General features: G+C 40.5%; 1 protein-coding gene across 1 annotated transcript in view; it reads right to left on the bottom strand.

The window, feature by feature from the left end:
- LOC122788744 (myoferlin-like) overlaps positions 1-18,393 on the bottom strand; it is a gene marked incomplete at its 5' end in the record, with an annotated part of 518,429 nt that overhangs the window by 69,489 nt on the left and 430,547 nt on the right. Inside the window, 1 exon segment of the mRNA XM_044055638.1 lies at positions 12,058-12,157. Coding sequence (XP_043911573.1) covers positions 12,058-12,157 — 100 coding nt within the window.

The following is an 18,393-nucleotide window of genomic DNA, read 5'->3' as shown; positions in this document are numbered from 1 at the left end:
TTGGAAATTTACTCAGAAAAGTACATCTGTGAGGGAACTTTTTAGTGTGTCCATTTTTTACATGTTCCTGCAGTTTCATTAAAACTACAGCAGGTGGACTGATACCAGCCTTGGATCGAGTGTTCTGATTTCTGATACACCTCCAACACATAACATATAATAGACCTCCATTTAATGGAAAATGGTTTAGTTTATAGGTATACACTAGGCTAATGACCACCCCAAGGCTTTATAAGCCTAGTTTGCAATCTAACCCATTTGTGTCCCTGTGTATCACAGGTGTTTATTAAGAGGTGGTATGTTAGTTAGGAAGTTATGTATGTGTGTGGGGGGTTATTAGTTTGGACATCATTGTCTGCCTCTCTCAGAATTATGGGGCCAGACCCAGGGTGAAAGTTTTATTTCCCATCCATGGGTCAAGGTTACACTTAAATATGGTCAAGGATTGGAGCCTGTTCCAGAGCATGGGGATCCTCAGACACACATTAGTCTCACCAACACGTCTTATTGATGGTTAGGTACATACCAAAATTTAAATCCTTGGATTTAGTGATTCTGATGCTGTTAGCTTTGCAAATGTGCAAAAGGTCCAACAACACTTGATCCAAAGATGCCTTTTAAGCCAGGCATAGATCGCCTCTCACTAACCTGTAGGAGACAAAGTACAGAGATGGGGATTTAAGGCAATCTGTATAGGACAATGTGTTTAGACCCTGGATAATCCTGGTAAGGAACCTTTGTGAGTGTTCCAACTGTTGCACATGTCTGGTCAGATACATGCTTAATGGGGCAGTATACTCAATGATGGGTTTGATAAGGGCCGAATAAAGTGGCACTATGACTTTCTTGGACATGGATGCCATGTCATTATTTATAGACTGGGCAACATACAATGATTTTCTTACTACCTTGGCCACATGCTGGTCAAAGGCCAGATTACTGTATACATATATATATATATATATATATACAAATATATATATACACACACACATATATATATATATATATATATATATATATATATATATATATATATATATATATACACATATATATATATATATATATATATATATATATATATATATATATATATATATATATATATATATATATATATATATATATATATATATATATATATATATATATATGTCTTATTGATGGTACAATTAGCCTGGGTGGCAGTTTTTCCAAAAGACACAATAATAAATTTCTTGAAATTAGTTTTAAGCCATGGTTTTGGCACTAGTTATTTGTCTGCTTTAGACCCTCTTGTAAGATGTTTGTGTCAAGGGGGAATCTATGATAGCTCCCAATTTGTAGTCATCTGAAAACTCGGTCAGCCAAAGGCTCTTGATATTACTCTTCAGCTCCGAGAAGTAGATGACAAATATGAGCAGTGATCGGTCCCTTAGTGGAGGTGGTCTCAGCAACCTTGACTTCCTGGGTCCTTAGTGGAGGTGGTCTCAGCAACCTTGACTTCCTGGGTCCTGTCTGTGAGCTGGCTGGCAATCTAGTGACTTATGTTGGGGTTTATGCCCAGTTTGGTGAGTATGTCAACAATACCCAAGTTGGGTACTGTATTGATTGCCTTAGCCAGGTCCAGTTAGCAAGATGTTCCGTTTTCTCCTCATCCATTTCCTTCGTGACCATCTCAATGAAGTCAACCAGGTTTACTAGGTATGACCTTCCCTTGATAAAGACAAACTAGTTTGTGTTCAGTGTCTGAAGGTTGCCCATCTCTTTCTTCATACGTGTTTACCAGGCTAATGACCACAAGGGCCTTTTTAAGCCTTGCCATGCACCCCAAATCTCTGACAAGTTCTGGTACCCTTGACAAGTAAAAGCAAATGCTTGGGAGATTAAACATTTACAAGCAGGGGCCTGGGAGAAGAACTGCTTAGAGGATGCCTGTGTCCATTAGAGACATAGGGTCAAACCAGAGATTAATTTCCTCTTCCCCTTCTAATTGTCCAAGTTACACTTGAACTGGGGTAGAGAGGAACTCTGCTTCATATGGATGGAAAGCTTGTTCCAGAGATAGGGCAGTCTCTGGGATACATACCTATCTCTCCAGCAGGTCCTATTTATATCACAGGCAAGGTTTTAAGTCTTTTGATCGGGTCATTCTGGTACTGTTTGTTTTACAGATATGCAGGAGGTCCACCAGCGTGGGGTCTGAAAATGTCCTGCATGCCAGGCATAGATCTCCCCTGAACAGCCTGTAATAGACAGAAAAAAAGGGATAGGGCCTTAAGGGAGTCTGCATAGGATATGTTACTTATGCCCTGTATTCTTTTAGTGAGGAATCTCTGGGGACATTCCACTTGTTGGATATGCCTGGTTAGGTATATACTAAAGAGGGCACTGTACTCAGTCTTAGGTGTGATGAATGCCGATTACAGTGGAACAATGACTTCCTTGGACCTAGATGTCATAAGTTTGTTTATAAGTAGAGCAACACAGAATGATTTCCTCACTACTGCAGACACATGATGGTCAAAGGATAGAATACTGTCTTATATCCATAAGTCCCTGACTACTGGGTTAACTCTAAGGGGTGTGCTGTTAATATGATAGTTACCAGGGGTGGATGACTTTCTAAGGATACTGTTAAGCATTTCTTGGCATTTTGTTTTAGTCCATGGCTCTGACACCAGTTTGTCTGTGTCAACCCTTCCTGGAGAACATTTGTGTCAGTGTGGGATTCAATGACAGGTCCTAATTTGCAATCATCTGCAAATTTAGTCAGCCAGTGACCACTGATATTGGCCTTGACTTCAGAGAAGTAAATGCCAAAAAGAAGCGGGCAAGGACAGATCCCGGAGGGGCTCAACTTCTGACTGGCCTCTTTCTAGAGGTGGACTCCCAATTCTAACTTCTTGGGTCCTGTCTTTGTGTCAGTTGGCTATCCAATGAGTGACATACAGGTTTGTATCTATTGAGTTTGTCAACAATGCCCAAGTCAGGTATTGTGTCAAATGCCTTCAACAGGTCATAGTAGGCAGTGTTAACCATTTTGCCCTCATCCATTGCTTTGGTAAGCTTCTCAAAGCAGTCCACTAGGTTGAGTAGGCATGACCTGCCCTTGATGAAACCAAACTGGGTTTGGGTCCAGTGTCTGGAGGTTTACTATACCATTATCAAAGATTTCCATGATAATTCTTTCCAAGGCTTTGCATATAAGACTACTGAGACTTATTGGTCTGTAGTTTCCAAGATCTGTAGATGGCTCACTTTTGTGCATCAAGATGACTGCTGTGGTTCTCCATTCATGAGGCATGAAGCCTGTTTTCAGGCTAAAGTTAAATATCAATTCCAGAGGACATGATAGGTCATGTTTCATGCAATTTAGAAGACATCCTTGGATATTGCCCGGGCCCATTGATGCAATGTTCCTGGCCTTAGAGAGAGCATTAAGGACCTGTTCCCTAGTTATAGCAGGGGGGAGTTACATTTGATGGTATTTCCTTAGGGACAGTTGAAGGGGAGATAGGAGTAAAGCTGCAGCTGAATTTATCAGCCAGGAGGTTTGTTATATCTTCTGGCTCAGTATAGGTGGCTTCATTTACAATGATCTCTGCACAAAACTGTGTACTGCCTTTGAGGTTAATGACATAGCTAAAGAATGCTTTGCGATTGTCCTTGGCCTGTAAGGCCAAACTTACTTCAAATTTGGCTTTGGTAGACTTTATTTGTCCTCTGAGTTGTTTGTTTAGTTTAATGGGAGTGATTTTATCTTGCTGGGTGCTCTTAATTTTTGCAATGATTTTCTTCCTCCTAGACAAAGTACACATAGACCAACTTCTTATGGAAGATATTTTACAATCCAGTTATGCCTTTTTTTTTTTTAGGTGTTTGCACTTCTTGTGCATTCTAGTTCTGTACATAAATAAAACAAAAAATAGTCAAAAACAGCTGTGCAATACAACATAATACCTAAAGACAGTAAAGTCTCATCAGACTCAGCTTTATATAGACCCATGGCTAGTGAGCTATTTGTAAGGGTCTGATAAGTACTAGCTGGGATGATACAGTTTAGTGGTTTGTGGGTACTTGGCTACAGAAGTGTATTAAGGGTGAGGTGAGGAGGGCAGCTGCCCTGGGTGCAAGTCACTAGAGACTAAATTGTGAAGTGCAGTTCCTGCATTCTTCTTTATGTAGTGGCAGAGAGACAGTTCAGTGCTTCTGTGCTTTGCAAGTGGCAAGCTGTAGCTAGCAGGTTGTTACAAATGAAGAAATTAGCTTGCTATAATTAAAAAAAAAAAAAAAAGAACAAAAGCATTTTTTGATGTTTAATTTAACAGTTAAAGGGGTGGGAGAAAAGTGGATCAGGCTTGGACAGCACCGGCCTAAGGAAGGAGACTTTTTGTTGTCTCCTAAGATGCAGGGCACCAGACTGTAGACTAGCCCCAGCTGTTAGAAGAGCTAGGTATGGCATTGGCTGGCTATGATGGTGACAGTGTGGTGGACTGATGGATGATGCAGATGGAGAAGGGTGGCGATAGTATTGGTAACAGATGCATGTGATAGCGCATTGTGTAAATGAAATTACTGATGAGTCATAAAAAAGAGGGAGGGGGTATAGAAAGTGTGGTTTAAGTGTAGTCTACAATGGGGTGGGTGAGAACTGGGAGTAGAGTAGTGGAATGGAGTCAGGCCTGCCTGAGATGTAGAGGTGGGCATGCCAGAAGCAATCAGCTGATCTGAACTTTGCATGTAAAGTCTAAACAAGAATAGATGGAAGACTGAACTTTTAACTACGAAATCTATCCTGGGGTCTATTTTATTTAGTTGGGGGTTAACATTTACACAGTTGGGAGTCCGAAGTAGTTTGGGGGGTTGCACTGGATTACCTGCTTTGCTCTAACAGTGAAATATCACCAGGAGGTAATCACTACACATTGCTTTACAAGAACATCTTGGGTACTTTAGATGCTTCGCATATGTAGAAATATATATTATTTGTATGTGGTGGGTGTGGGCACTATTTTTGCACTCTGTTCCAGAGTAAGAAATGGAAGAAGATTAGGCACTCTCTCTATTTTAGGTGTTTACTTAACTGTAAACATAGGAATGACAAAAACGTATGAAGTGGATTAGAATGATTTGAGAAACACCAGAGAAAAAGAGAGATTATTTATGCTTACTCTTTCAGGTAGTAGTAGTAAAAATAAATTAATATACTTGAGGAAAGTGGAGGAAAGCTGAAGTGTTCATGCTGGAAAGGAGAGGAAAGAAAAGTTGGAGGATGAGAAAAAGAAAAGCTTTTACGTAAGCACCTTCTGGGACAGGGAACCTGTTCTCCATATGGCCAGAATACTTGTGGTGACTTTTACTTAAAAAATGTCTTATGTGAGCAACCAAACACAAAAGGAAACAAGGCTACCATTTTTTTGCTAGCCATATGATATAAAATAAATTATTACCGCCACCTTAATTTTACATGGCTAATAGAGTGAGATATTCTATAGTTGAATGACTAATGATGTTTTTTCGGCCCAAAATAAACTTTATATCACTGAAAATGAGGCAATGTTCCACATTGTAAAAATCTTTCTCATCACATCACTAAATAAACATACACACACCCACACACAAATTTTCTTGATGGCACAGGCTGAAAAATCACAATGTATATACAATTTTTGTTCTTAGGATATTCAATAGGCTCAAATCATATAATCGTATCGAATTTGTGCATAAAACCATAGTGGCTAACAAAGTCATGAACATTTAATCAGAGGAATATAGGTTTAAAATTGTGTGTGTGTGTGTGTGTGTGTGTGTGTAGGGTCTATATTGTTTCATCAAAAGACATTTCCATCAAACACCCCTCCATCGACACAAAACCAATTCACTTCCATGAATTGTAGAATTTTTCCCAGGGCAATGAAACAATTGCCCCGTGCACAATGGAACACACACTGCAGTAAATCAATCCCATACCGCCCCCTAACTATATATACCAAGATCCCACTACAGTGGGGAAAAGGGCAAAGTTGTGGAGTTGGCCAACTACTTCCTTACCCTGTGAAAAATTCCATGATTCGCGAAGTGGATTTCAATAGTTTGGTGTCGACAGAGAGGTGTTCGATGGAAATACCTTTCAATGTGGTAATATAGACTCGTGTACACAAAGTACAGTTTTGTACCTACCATAAATGTAGATGTTAGAGTGCTAATACAGCTGCAGTAAACACAGATGGGTTCTCTGCCATCAGGCGGGTCCTCGGTCGGACGAATTCCAAAGTCTAGGTCCGGCGTCGGTTGTTGTCGCTTTCTTTCCTGACGTCAGTGCGACAGGGGTATATAACACACAGCCTACGCCATTTTCTTCAGTCTTTCTTGCCCCAGATGTCAGGTGCCCCCAGAAGGAAGGCAATACATAAATTATATATATATATATATATATATATATATATATATATATATATATATATATATATATATAGAGCCATGCAATGCAATATAATCAAAAATCAGTAGTTGCAAGCAAATATACCATAGAAGGATAACCCAGTCAGGTTGTATGAGGAGGGGTTAGCCCCTAGGCCTTTACCAAGAGGGGAAGGAGGGAGGAAACCTGTACTGCAGCTGTATTAGCACAACATCTACATTTATGGTAGGTACAAAACTGTACTATGTTCATCGTGCATACAGCTGCAGTAATCACAGATGGGTAGAATCCCAAAGCTACGCACAGGGTGGTAGGCACTAGGTGGAACTGGGATGAGCCAGGATGCCCTGCAACACAGCAGTGACAAAGCCTGCTCTAGTCTTGGAGTATAAAGGTAGGTGGTAGTGCTTGGTGAAGGTATGCACAGAACTCCAAGTGTCTGCCTCCAAAATATCTTTGGTAGGAACTTCTCTGAGGAAGGCTGTAGAGGTAGCTGTGGCCCTGGTGTAGTGGGATCTGATGCCTGTAAGGACAGATTTTCCATGAAAGGAGTAATAAAACCGTATGCAGTGGCCTATTCATTTTGAAATTGTCTGTTTGGTAACTGGCTTCCCTTGAGCTCCTACAGCATAGGACACAAAAAGTTGTTCTGATTTCCTGAAAGACTTTGTTCTGTCCAAATAATAACGCAGCTGTCTATGGATGTCTAAGGAGTGTAGCATCCTTTCCCCTTTATTTTGAGGATTGGTGTAAAAGGTAGGTAAGTGTATGGCTTGATTTAAAGCTACCCTGGATACCACTTTAGGCATAAATGATGGGTTGGTTCGAAGGGAAACCCTGTCCTGATGGAAGATGAGAAAGGGCTGCACAGCCATGAGGGCTTGTAGCTCTGAAACCCTACGAGCTGAGGTAATGGCCAGAAGGAAAGCTGTTTTCCAGGACAAATATTGCAACTCTGTTGAGGCTGCTGGTTCAAAGGGAGGCAATGTTAATTTTTCTAGAATGTAATTAAGATCCCAGGCTGGTATTGGTTGTTTCCTAGGAGGTCTTATATTCTTAGCCCCTCTGAGGAACTGTCTTAAGAGTGGGTGAGAGAATAAAGGTGGATCAGTGTTGAATTCTGCAGAAATGGCTGAGGCATGAATTCTTATGGAGGAAAATGAAAGTCCACTGTTCAACAGCTCAGCTAGATACTGTAATATCTGAGGCAAATTCAGTTTTCTGGGATCCTGGCCTTTTTTCTCATTCCAAGCGCAAAACCGTTTCCATTTTGCTGAGTAAGCCTTTCTAGTAGATGGCCTTCTGGCCTCCAAAATGACATCCTGCACCTCTTTGGAGAGTAGGGTCTGTTGTGGTGTTAAGGAATTTTCCATGCAGCGAGATTGAGTGTTTTCAGCTAGCTGTGAAGAGTTTTGTAGTTGTGCTGAGTCAGTAAAAGAGGCATTAGAGGTAGGGACCAGGGAGGAGTATGCATTAGGCTCCTCAGGAGAGGGTACCAGTGTTGTCTTGGCCAGTCTGGAGCAATTAGTATCATCTTTGGTCTGTCTGCTCTTGCTTTCAAGAGCACCTTGGGCAGAAGAGGCAAAGGTGGGAAAGCGTAAACTATCCATGCTGCCTAACTGAAAGAAAGGGCGTCCACTCTCCAGGCCTTTGGATGAAAGGTCCTTGAACAGAACTTTTCCAATTGATGATTCCTGTGGGAGGCGAAGAGATCTATGTCTGGCCTTCCCCACGTTTGGATTATCTTTGTAAACACTTGAGGATGCAACTTCTATTCGTGTGGGTCTGTCATAATTCTGCTTAGATTGTCTGCCAGTGTGTTTTCCAAACCTGGCAAGTACTGTTCTTGAAGTCTGATTTGCCTTTCCAGAGCCAAGTTCCAATATGACATGGCTAGTCTGCACAGGGGGTATGAATGTGTTCCTCGTTTGTTTATGTACCACATTACTGTGGTGTTGTCTGTTCTTATCAATAATTGCCCTGGATGCAAGAGGTCCTTGAAAGCTGTAATTGCATTTATCACTGCTAGCATTTCTTTTTGATTGATGTGAAGGTGCTTTTCCTTTTGGGACCATTTGCCCTGAATGCACCTGTCTGTCATGTGTGCCCCCCAGGCGTAGTCTGAGGCATCTGTTGTGATGACTTGATTTGGTTGAGGCTTGCAGAATGGAAGACCTGTGTTTGCTTGACATGCTTGGGCCCACCATAGAAATTCCTTTTGCAAACATGGAATTATTGGTATTATTGTTTCCAAACGGTGGCTGTGTTGAGACCATAGGTTTTTTAGGTACCATTGAAGTTTCCTCATGTGCAACTTTGCACATGGGATTAAAAGAATGCAAGATGCCATGAAGCCCAGAGCCTGCAGGATTTTCCTTGCAGTGAGCCTGGTACAATTTGCTAGTATTTTGAAGTACTGAGTTAGTTGCCCTTGTTTTTCTGGCGTGAGGTAGGCCATCTGGGTGTTTGTGTCCAAGCTGGCACCCAGGAAAGTTATTTTCTGAGATGGTGTTAGCCTGGATTTCTCTTTGTTGACGGTGTATTCCAGAGAATTTAATAACCGTGTTACATAAGCCAGATGTTCCAGAAGTATGTGCTTGCTGTCCGCTTGGATCAGGCAGTCGTCCAAATAAGGGTAAATTTGTATCCCTTGAAGTCTGCAGTAGGCAATTACTGATGCCAGGCATTTCGTGAATACTCTGGGCGCAGTAGATAAGCCAAAGGGCAATGCAGAGAATTGATAGTGGATTGAACCTGCAAGAAATCGGAGGTATCTTGTGCAGCTTTGTCTGATTGGGACATGCAGGTATGCCTCCTTGAGGTCCAATGTTACCAGCCAAAACTCCTTGCCCAGCATGGGAAGAAGCTGCTGTAATGTGAGCATCTTGAATTTTGGTAGAGTAGAAATGTATTTAGGATGGATAAGTCCAAAATGGGTCTCCAGTCGGTTCCTTTCCTTGGTACCAGAAAAGTCTGGAATAAAAACCTTGACCTTGTTCGTGAGCAGGTACCTCTTGAATAGCGTTCATGTCCATGAGTTTTGAAATTTGTATTTGTGCCTCTGCCCTTTGATTGAGTGGCAGATTTGGCATGCCTCTCATTTTTGGAAGAGTGTGAAAATGAAATCTGTAGCCTCTGTTTATAATGTCCAGGATCCATTTGTCTGTTGTGATAATATGCCAATTTCTTGTAAATAATGCCAGCTTTCCTCCCAAGGGAGCTGCCAGCTGAGACTTGCTTGGCATGAAAAGGAGGAAGTCATTGGGTTTGTTTTCTGTATTGTTGTGCACTGTCTTCACCACCTCTTGGTGCTGGAGTTTGCCATTGTCTGCCTCTATATGATCCTTGAGATTGTCCTCTGCCCCTTGTGCGCCTGTATCTACCTCTTTGGGGCATGTCCGTGGCTGGAAAGGACCAGTTTTTAGAAGGCCAATTTCTGCTAAAATGAGGTGGTTGTACCTGTAGAAAAGCCTTGACAGTTTGCATATATTTAGCTTTTTCTTCCATTTTCCGTAGTATCTCCTCAGCATTAGTACCAAATAGTACATCCTTTTGTAAAGGAGCATCTAGTAGTTTAGCTTTAACATGATCAGGCAAGCTTTGTTCCCTAATTATTCTACGAATAACTGATCCTGTAACAGCAGCCCTACTTGAGGCCTCTAAGGCATCATAGCCACATTGTAAGGTGTGTTTACCCACTTGTTCTGCACTATGCATCATATCCTGCAATTCCTTCAAATCTGGTTGTTCGGGTTGAGACATTTTATTTCTTAATTGTGATAACAGAAACTGCTGATATTTAAGCATATGGAACTGACAATTTAAGGCCCTCATGGCTAGGGTGGCCGAGGTGTATACCTTTTTTCCCCACCTTTCTAAGGATCTAGATTCTCTTTCGGAAGGTACTGGATTCCTGGCAGTAGAGGCCTTCATTCCCTTGGGGCCTTGAGAAATGGTTTCAGGGTCAGCATTATGGCTTTTGAAAAGAAATTGGTGAGAGTTAGGAACTCTGTAGTACCTATCAGGTTTGACTGGGGCAGGAGGCAGGGAATCCGGATTAAGACAAGCCTCCGAGTAAACATCATCAAGTATGTCCAAGACAGGAGGTATCGCCAGAGGTCTGTGTTGAGGTAACAAAAGAAATTCCCTAAGCCTTTTCTTGGAATCAGAAAAGTCTTCAATGGAAGTGTTCCCTCAAGGTGTGCAAGGTTTCCCCAAAAGAAAAATCCTCTGGGGGAGATACAGAAGGAATGGACTGTTCTGCATCAGAATCTTCATAAGAGTGTTCCTCTACATCAGAATGTTCTGAGAAAATAGAGCCCTGTTCAGAAGAGGGAGAATCTTCCTCCACTCTGGGTCTCTTGTCTGGAGGGGGTTGGGAACCCCTGATAAGAGTAATTAAATCCTCAGCCATTTTAAGCATCTGCTTTTTAGGCATGGGGCCTGGGGATGGGCCCTGTGCAACAGGCCTCTTGGGATACATGGCTGATTTGGACTTAGTAAAGGCCTTAATGGAAAAGGAAGATGAGGGTCTAAAGACACCCTGGGTGGAAGTGGACCTGTCCACATTAGGAGGCTCAACACTCACAGTGGCTTTGGTGGTTGTAGTCTGAGTAAGGGCAGAGGTACCTGCGGTCTCAGTTACAGAAGACACCGCCAAGGAAGTGTCGTCGGTAGTCAGGGACTGCATAGGCGTCTCGCTGAGAACCGGACCACGTGCAGCCGGTTTTGGTGTGGTGTCGGTGGAGACCGCGGACCTCGCGTGTCGGTCCTTGTCCTTGCGTTTTTTGGACAAAACGGTAGTCGGAGTCTCCGACGACATTTTATAATCAAAGGCTTTACCAAAATAATGTTGGGCGAACTCCGCCCGATGCTTAATAGTGCGTTTATTGAAAGTAGCGACAGCCCGGGACGTCGTGGTCTGGGCCTAAACAAGGTATGCAGAGGGAATGGAAATCCTTATGCGGTATTTGCTTCCCACAAGAAATACAATTGTTAACTTTGTCTGACATCAGTCTGAGGCAAGAAAAGTTTCAACGGGTACTTAGCTTTAAAGAAGACTTCAGTTTCCAATTTAATTCAGGAGCTGGCCGACCGGCACTTGCGAACTGCTTCTGCTTCGGGCACCGCGCGGCAAAAAAGACTGGAGAAAATGGCGTCGGCTGTGTCTTATATACCCCTGTCGCACTGATGTCAGGAAAGAAAGTGACAACAACCGACGCCGGACCTAGACTTTGGAATTCGGCCGACCGAGGACCCGCCTGACGGCAGAGAACTCATCTGTGATTACTGCAGCTGTATGCACGATGAACATCCTAGCTATTTAGCCAAGAAGTGAAAATGCAGCACTCAGTTACATTTGTACAGAAGTAATCTCTCTAAACTAGAAACAGTGCATAGTGTCAAACATTATGCTCAAATTTGCTGTCTCCATCACGTTTTTGAAGTTTTCATAAGGCACTGTTAGAATATTTTTAAAAACATACTCCTGGATTCAGAAACAATTCGTATTCAGGGCAAGAGAGTTCTGGAAGCATTTGCAGACTCTATAAAGAACCTTCCTAGAAGCTTGAATGGTTTCAAAATCTGGTGAATCATACAATAAAAATAAAAACTACTTTTTATTATAGTAAAAATAAAGTGTGGTATACCTAAGTAGTCATCCAAAGAGAATTTGTCATTGTCCCATATCTGAATAAGCAATTTTGGGGGCACCCTGAATTCAGTCTTATCCAAACTCCAAAAGTGTTCCTAGAAAACAAAAAGTAGCTTCATTACACATTGTGCTTTCATAAAGCTGAACAATAACTAATCCATACTGATATCATTCTTCTCTCATAAGAAAAATTAAACTGCAAATCTGCAACTGTCACACTGCTAAGATTTTTATGAGTACTACATATAGTCATGTCTTGGCAAACATACACATTTACACATCAACAGTTTATTTTATTTCTTAAAAGGTGGGCTGTTGTACTGTGCCATTCTAAGCCATAAGCCAGGCCAAAGGCAGCAAAAAATCACTATGTAGACGTATAAATACCTACAGCGAGGGTCTCAAACTCACAACCCTCAAATCAGCACAATTCAAGATGATGGAAGCTACTAAACTACATCCCTAACTGCACTGACTGACTTTCATTTAATTTTAGAGAGTGACCCTTGGCTGAGTATGCTAGTCCTCAATAAAGCCCTTATGGTCATTTTGGAGACTGACCCTTGGCCGATTATGCTAGTCTTTATATAGCCCTTATGGTGGTCATTTTGAGTTTGAGACTCCCAGTTTAAACAACACTGAATGCATTAAGCAAAACAAAACAACTCAATATCACAAAGGGATAAGTGTACCTGCACTTCACATCACAACATTAAATTTAATACACAGCTTTTCAACACAGACTTTTAGAAAATCCCATTAAATATTCTCCAGAATTTAATTTATGCTTCACTAAATGGGGAGATATGTTGATACATGTAACTTTTTGAAGTTATGACCATGTCCATTGGACCGCTAAGAAAAATATATGCATTAAAGAGCTAAAGAAGAAATAAATCTACCCAGCCCAAGCAAAATACATAAGAATAAAATGTCATAATACACTGCATATTGTAAATCTGCCCAAATGAGCAAACAAAAAAATGACAACATATAATTTCACTGCAATAGACTGTGTACTGTGGGCTGATAAAATAATAAAATAAAAAAAAACAAAATAAAATAAAAAAAATCATACAGAGTGTTACTTCTGGCCTTTTTGGACAATGCTCACACTTTTGCTTACACAACATTTGGCTCACAACCACAGCAAGAGGTATAGAAAAATAATTGAAAATGGGTCTATACAGTGGTGGACTGCACAACACAACACCCAATTATTATTTTATCTAGCACAGAATAACCCCCAGATTAATGTCAAAACATCATAAAACCATTCTGAAAATGAAATGATGCATATACAAAAAACAAAGCTACATACTTCTGGTAAGGAAATAAGATCATGAATACAAAAATACAACCATAAAAGATATGAGAATGAATGTAGAACACTACTTCAGAGACAAAAGGGTGAGAAGTCATGTTCTGTTTCATTGACAATTGCTGCAGATTAACATTTCAAATAAAATCCACAAAAAGTGCAGCACTTCAGGGAAACAGATTATGATACTGGATAAAGACCACTCAGTCTCATGTAGTCTGCCTACTTCTTCACCTACTGAATAAATACGACCACTGCAGCTTTGTTCCCCGTTATCTTTCAATGTAGCTTGATCTGGCTTCTGAGCACTTTTTCAATGAAGTGTATTCCAATCAGCTACCACCCTTTCACAGGTAAGTACTAGGCTATATGCCCTTGCGGACCCTTTTAAACCTAGCAAATTTCCATTTAGGTTCTTGAATTAACCTGTCCCATTTGATGTTAGACTGGCCTTACCCATCTCATTGTTGATAATTATACATTACTCCTAGCGAGAATAACAGAGATCATACCACAGATAATTTGGGGGGACCCATGCATGAGAGAAAGCATTTAGGAGCTGTGTCTTCTCATTTGTAGCACAGGGAGCAGTCCTAGGTTAAATGATATGTTTCCCATCCACAGATCCAAGTTGTGCTTGATATGGACAGGGTTCAGCTTTGTAAATAAATAATAACAACAAAAATAATAATAAATACATTTTATGTGGATGGGGAGTCTAGTCCAGATCAGTGGTATCCTCTGTGAGATATACTTGTCCCTCCAAACCATTCTGTTGATGCTGTTAAAGAGGTTTAGATCTCTATACTGAGTACTTCTAATGCTATTTGACTTGCTGATGTGCAGTAAATTCATTACTATTTTGCTGGAGAATGACTTGTGTGCCATACAGAGGTCACCTCTTAGCACTCTGCAGGATACAGAGCATAGTGACAGGGCTTTGAGTCAGTCCCTGTGGAACACTGCTTTAGGCCTTGTACCCTTTTAGTAAGGTATCTCTGTAGATGTTCCACTTGTTGCATGTATCTGGACAGATACATGCCTAAGGGGGCATTACACTCAGTGACTGGCCTAATGAGGACTGAATAAAGGGGGAAATGACATCCCTAGATCTAGACACAGTTTCCTTGTTTACAAGCTGGGCAATATAGAATGACTTTCTTATAACAATGGACGCTTGTTGACAGAAAGTTAGGTCACTGTCCACATAAGTTTCCAAATCCTGAACAGTTGAGTCAACTCTTTGGGCCTACTATAAATGGGATAGTTCTCCATGGAAGATGATTTCCCACAGGATATAATACATTTTTTGGGAATTTTGTTTCAGTCCATGATTTTGGCACCAGTTATTTACTTTGGCGAAACCTTCCTGCAGGATGACTTAGATATTTGGGGATTCAGTCAGTTATCTGCAAACTTCAGCCAAAGCAGTTTGGTATTGCCTTTTACCTCAGAGAAGGAGTTGTGAAATATTTCCTCTCCTGCCTTCTCACATAATGCAATTCAAATGAAGACCGTCTTGTTGTGTATTTCAGTACCAGTTTTAACTACATGAATCCCGTGTTAAACTTAAGTTTTCACTGTGTTCCTCCTATCTTCCAATTTCATGGGAATCTAGTCATTCTTCTCAAGTGGATTTGGAGAAACAATGCTTTTATAAACTTCTTTTATTTAACTTTTTCTGGGAACCACTGCTGACACTGTAGCTTTCTGAGATGTTACCTTAAGAAAGGGAACCACTGCATTTACACCATTCTTGCAAATGGAATAACTGAATAATTGAAAACATACACTCATTGTTCTCTAATATCTGCAATTTTAATGAATTAATGTCTTTTACAACAGAAGCAGATAAGACATACCACCCCTTTATCACCACACAAAAGAAACAAACAGTATCAACTTGGACACCTAGACTCTTCACTCTGAGTCCATCTCTAAACAGAAGCTGCTAGTTTCTTTTAAATTTACATATTTGTTTCCTCTCTTTAACCTCTTGAATCCACATCCAGAAGGCCACTTTCAATATGGGAAAGTTTGTTCTGATGTTGTGAGACTGAGGTTCAAAAGTCTTTCCTACTACAGAAATGTGAGAAACATTTATTAGAATTTTATATAAATATTTTCCAGGTACTTTTACTACAACCCAACTGCCTTTTTAAAAAACAAGTATACACTTGTCTTCCTGAATGAGAATAAACTTTTGGTAGACTCAAATGCATTTTTAAATGCAATACAGATTAAACTTTATCTTAAAGTCACTGACTCAAAAGTACAGTTGTGTAAAATCTTATCATAACAGTATATGTCCTTCTCTTTACTGCTGCAGTATTCTTTACAACAGGGATCCCCTGCCAAGGGCAGCCCAAGATCCGGCCAGTATACCAAAGCCTTTAGGTTGTAATCAGCACACCGTACATTACATGTATGCTTCCCATGCACGGTGTAGGTCATAAAGGTGATGTCCAGATGTGTGAACCTCAGAAATGAAAAGCCCCAGTAGGAACGACAGTCTATGGATACCAGTAGGTAACAAGTACATCTAAAAGGAGAAAAGGATCAATGGCAGAGGGAGGGAGTGAATACTGCAACAGTGAAGAGAAGGACATCTACTGTCATGATATGATTTTCCACAACTGTACTACGTCCTTCCATATCACTGTTGTTGTATTCTTTACAATAGGGAGAGTGCAATAGCTCAGGAAGAAGAAAGGGAGGAGGAAGGGCCAGCACAGCCCTCAAGAAAGCCATGAAGAATGCCCAGCTCTAATCCTAGAAATCAAATACAACATATAGTGCTTGGTAAAAGTATGCACAGACGTCCAAGTAGCTGCCTCAAGAATAGACTTAGAATTCAAATCTTTGAAAAAGACACCAGAACAGACAACAGCCCTGGTAGAATAAGCCTTAACAGACAAAAGAAGGCTCTCCCCATGAAAGGAATAGCAAAAGGAAATAGCTTTAGATAACCAAGAGGAAACAGTTTGCTTGGGAACAGCAAAACCTAAAGACGTAGGATGAAAGGAAACAAAGTTGCTCAGATTTATGAATGGCTTTAATTTTATCTGAATAATATCAGAGTTGTCTATGCAAATCTAAGGTGTGAAGAACCTTCTTACTAGCAGACTGTGGAGAAGGGAAAAAAGTGGGCAGATGAATAGACTGATTAACAGACAACTCACTAACCACCTTGGGCATAAAAGAAGGATTAGTACAAACAGACATTCTGTCCTCATGAAAAATTAAAAAAAGGAACAGCCATAAGATCTTGCAGGTCAGTCTTCCAAGAACAATTTTGTAAGGAGGCTGAAGCAGCAGGCTCAAAAGGATGCTGACTAAAGTCCCTGGAAGGAGGAAAAGGCTTCCTGGAAGGCCTAGTGTAAAGGACACCTTTACGAAGCCTAGTGTAAAGGACACCTTTACGAAACTGTTTGGCCTTGAATCTAGAAGCCAAAGGGGGCATCAAAGGCAGACAAACAGAAACAGCTGACAGGTGGGCTTTAACAGAATAGTCCAATCCAGCTTTGAACAATATACACAAATAAGACAGAACCAAAAGAACATCCACAGTGAGTGGATCCAGGTTATAAGAAAGACACCAGACAGAAATGGTTTTAATTTGGATAAGTAAGACTTTCTGGTAGTGGGTTTCCTGGCCTCCTGAGCAACACAAAACATGTCCTCAGAAAAAAGGGGTCTAAAAGGGATCAAATTCCTATCATCCACAATGTCAGATGAAGAATGGACAGCTGGGGATGGATCACAGACCCCTTTTCTTGTGTGAGCATGTCCACCCTGTAAGGTAAGTTGTGATGATTGCCCTTGGCTAAATTTAGAAGAGGAAACCAATGTTGTCTGAGCCAAAAGGGAGTCACCAACAAGACTTTGGGAGCATCTTGTTCTACCTTGAACAGAATTGGTATGACAAGAAGGGGAGGGAAGGCAAAGAAACATCCCCTTCCAGGGAAAACCAGAGGGCGTCCACCTTCCAGACCAGAGGACATGGGACTCTGGTGCATGAGGAACTGTCCAAACAAATCAAAAGGAACCAAAGGATATAGGCTCACAATATTTTCACCACTAATGAATGAATGGAAACGTAGTCCAAGAAGGCAAAAAGCATTTACTGTATAAGCACTTTCATCCTGTGATCAGAACTTCATCAGATACAATTAAAAAATCAAACCCAGGTGTTTTTATACCAATCTAAAACATCACCTAATAGTCCAATTACAAAGACACCCTCTCCCATTTAAAAAGCCCATCAAAAATACAGGAAAAAAAGGAAACAATTGCTTTAAGTAAACACATTATGAAAACCCTTGTCATTCATTTAAATTTACTGTTATTGACAACATAAAAATCTACCCACGTGTGGGGGGCTTGGACTTTGTTATTGGAAAAACATGAGTTATTCTGGCAGTTATACCTAGATGCAGGTAAATGGCCAGGTTTAAATGACCACATTTCAATTAGTTCCTTACTCAGACTGAAAGCTTTAGAAAGATAAAAACTATTTTTGAGTATGTTGGTTTTAGGTTATTTATTAATTATAGTTATACTTAACCTATGCTTTTTTGTTATGTAGATTCAATAGTAGCATTATAAGTATTTTTGATGGGCTTTTTAAATGGGGGTGCATCTTTATAATTGAACTATTAGGTGATGTTTTAGACTGGTATAAAAACACCTGGATTTGATTTTTTAATTGTATCTGATGAAGTTCTGATCACAGGATGAAAGCGCTAATATAATAAATGTTTTTTGCTTTCTTGAACTTTTGGGCTATGTTTCCATTCATTCATTAGCGGTGAAAATATTGTGAGCCTATATCCTTCGGTGCCTTTTGATTTGTTTGGACAGTTTGTTGTTTATTTCCTGGTTTGCATAACAGAGGAAGTTGTTTCTTCAGAGGGGAGGCAAAAAAAAGTACAGTTGTGTACACTTACCATAAATGTAGATGTTCGAGTGTATTCACTGTTGCAGTCATCACACTTGGGTTATCTGCCT

This window comes from Protopterus annectens, chromosome 14.part0 (genome assembly GCF_019279795.1).
Source record: "Protopterus annectens isolate FY-2018-M chromosome 14.part0, PAN1.0, whole genome shotgun sequence".
Classification (NCBI taxonomy): Eukaryota; Metazoa; Chordata; order Ceratodontiformes; family Protopteridae; genus Protopterus; species Protopterus annectens.
The sequence above is the reverse complement of the archived record's forward strand: the minus strand, read 5'-3'. Positions and strand labels throughout refer to the sequence as shown.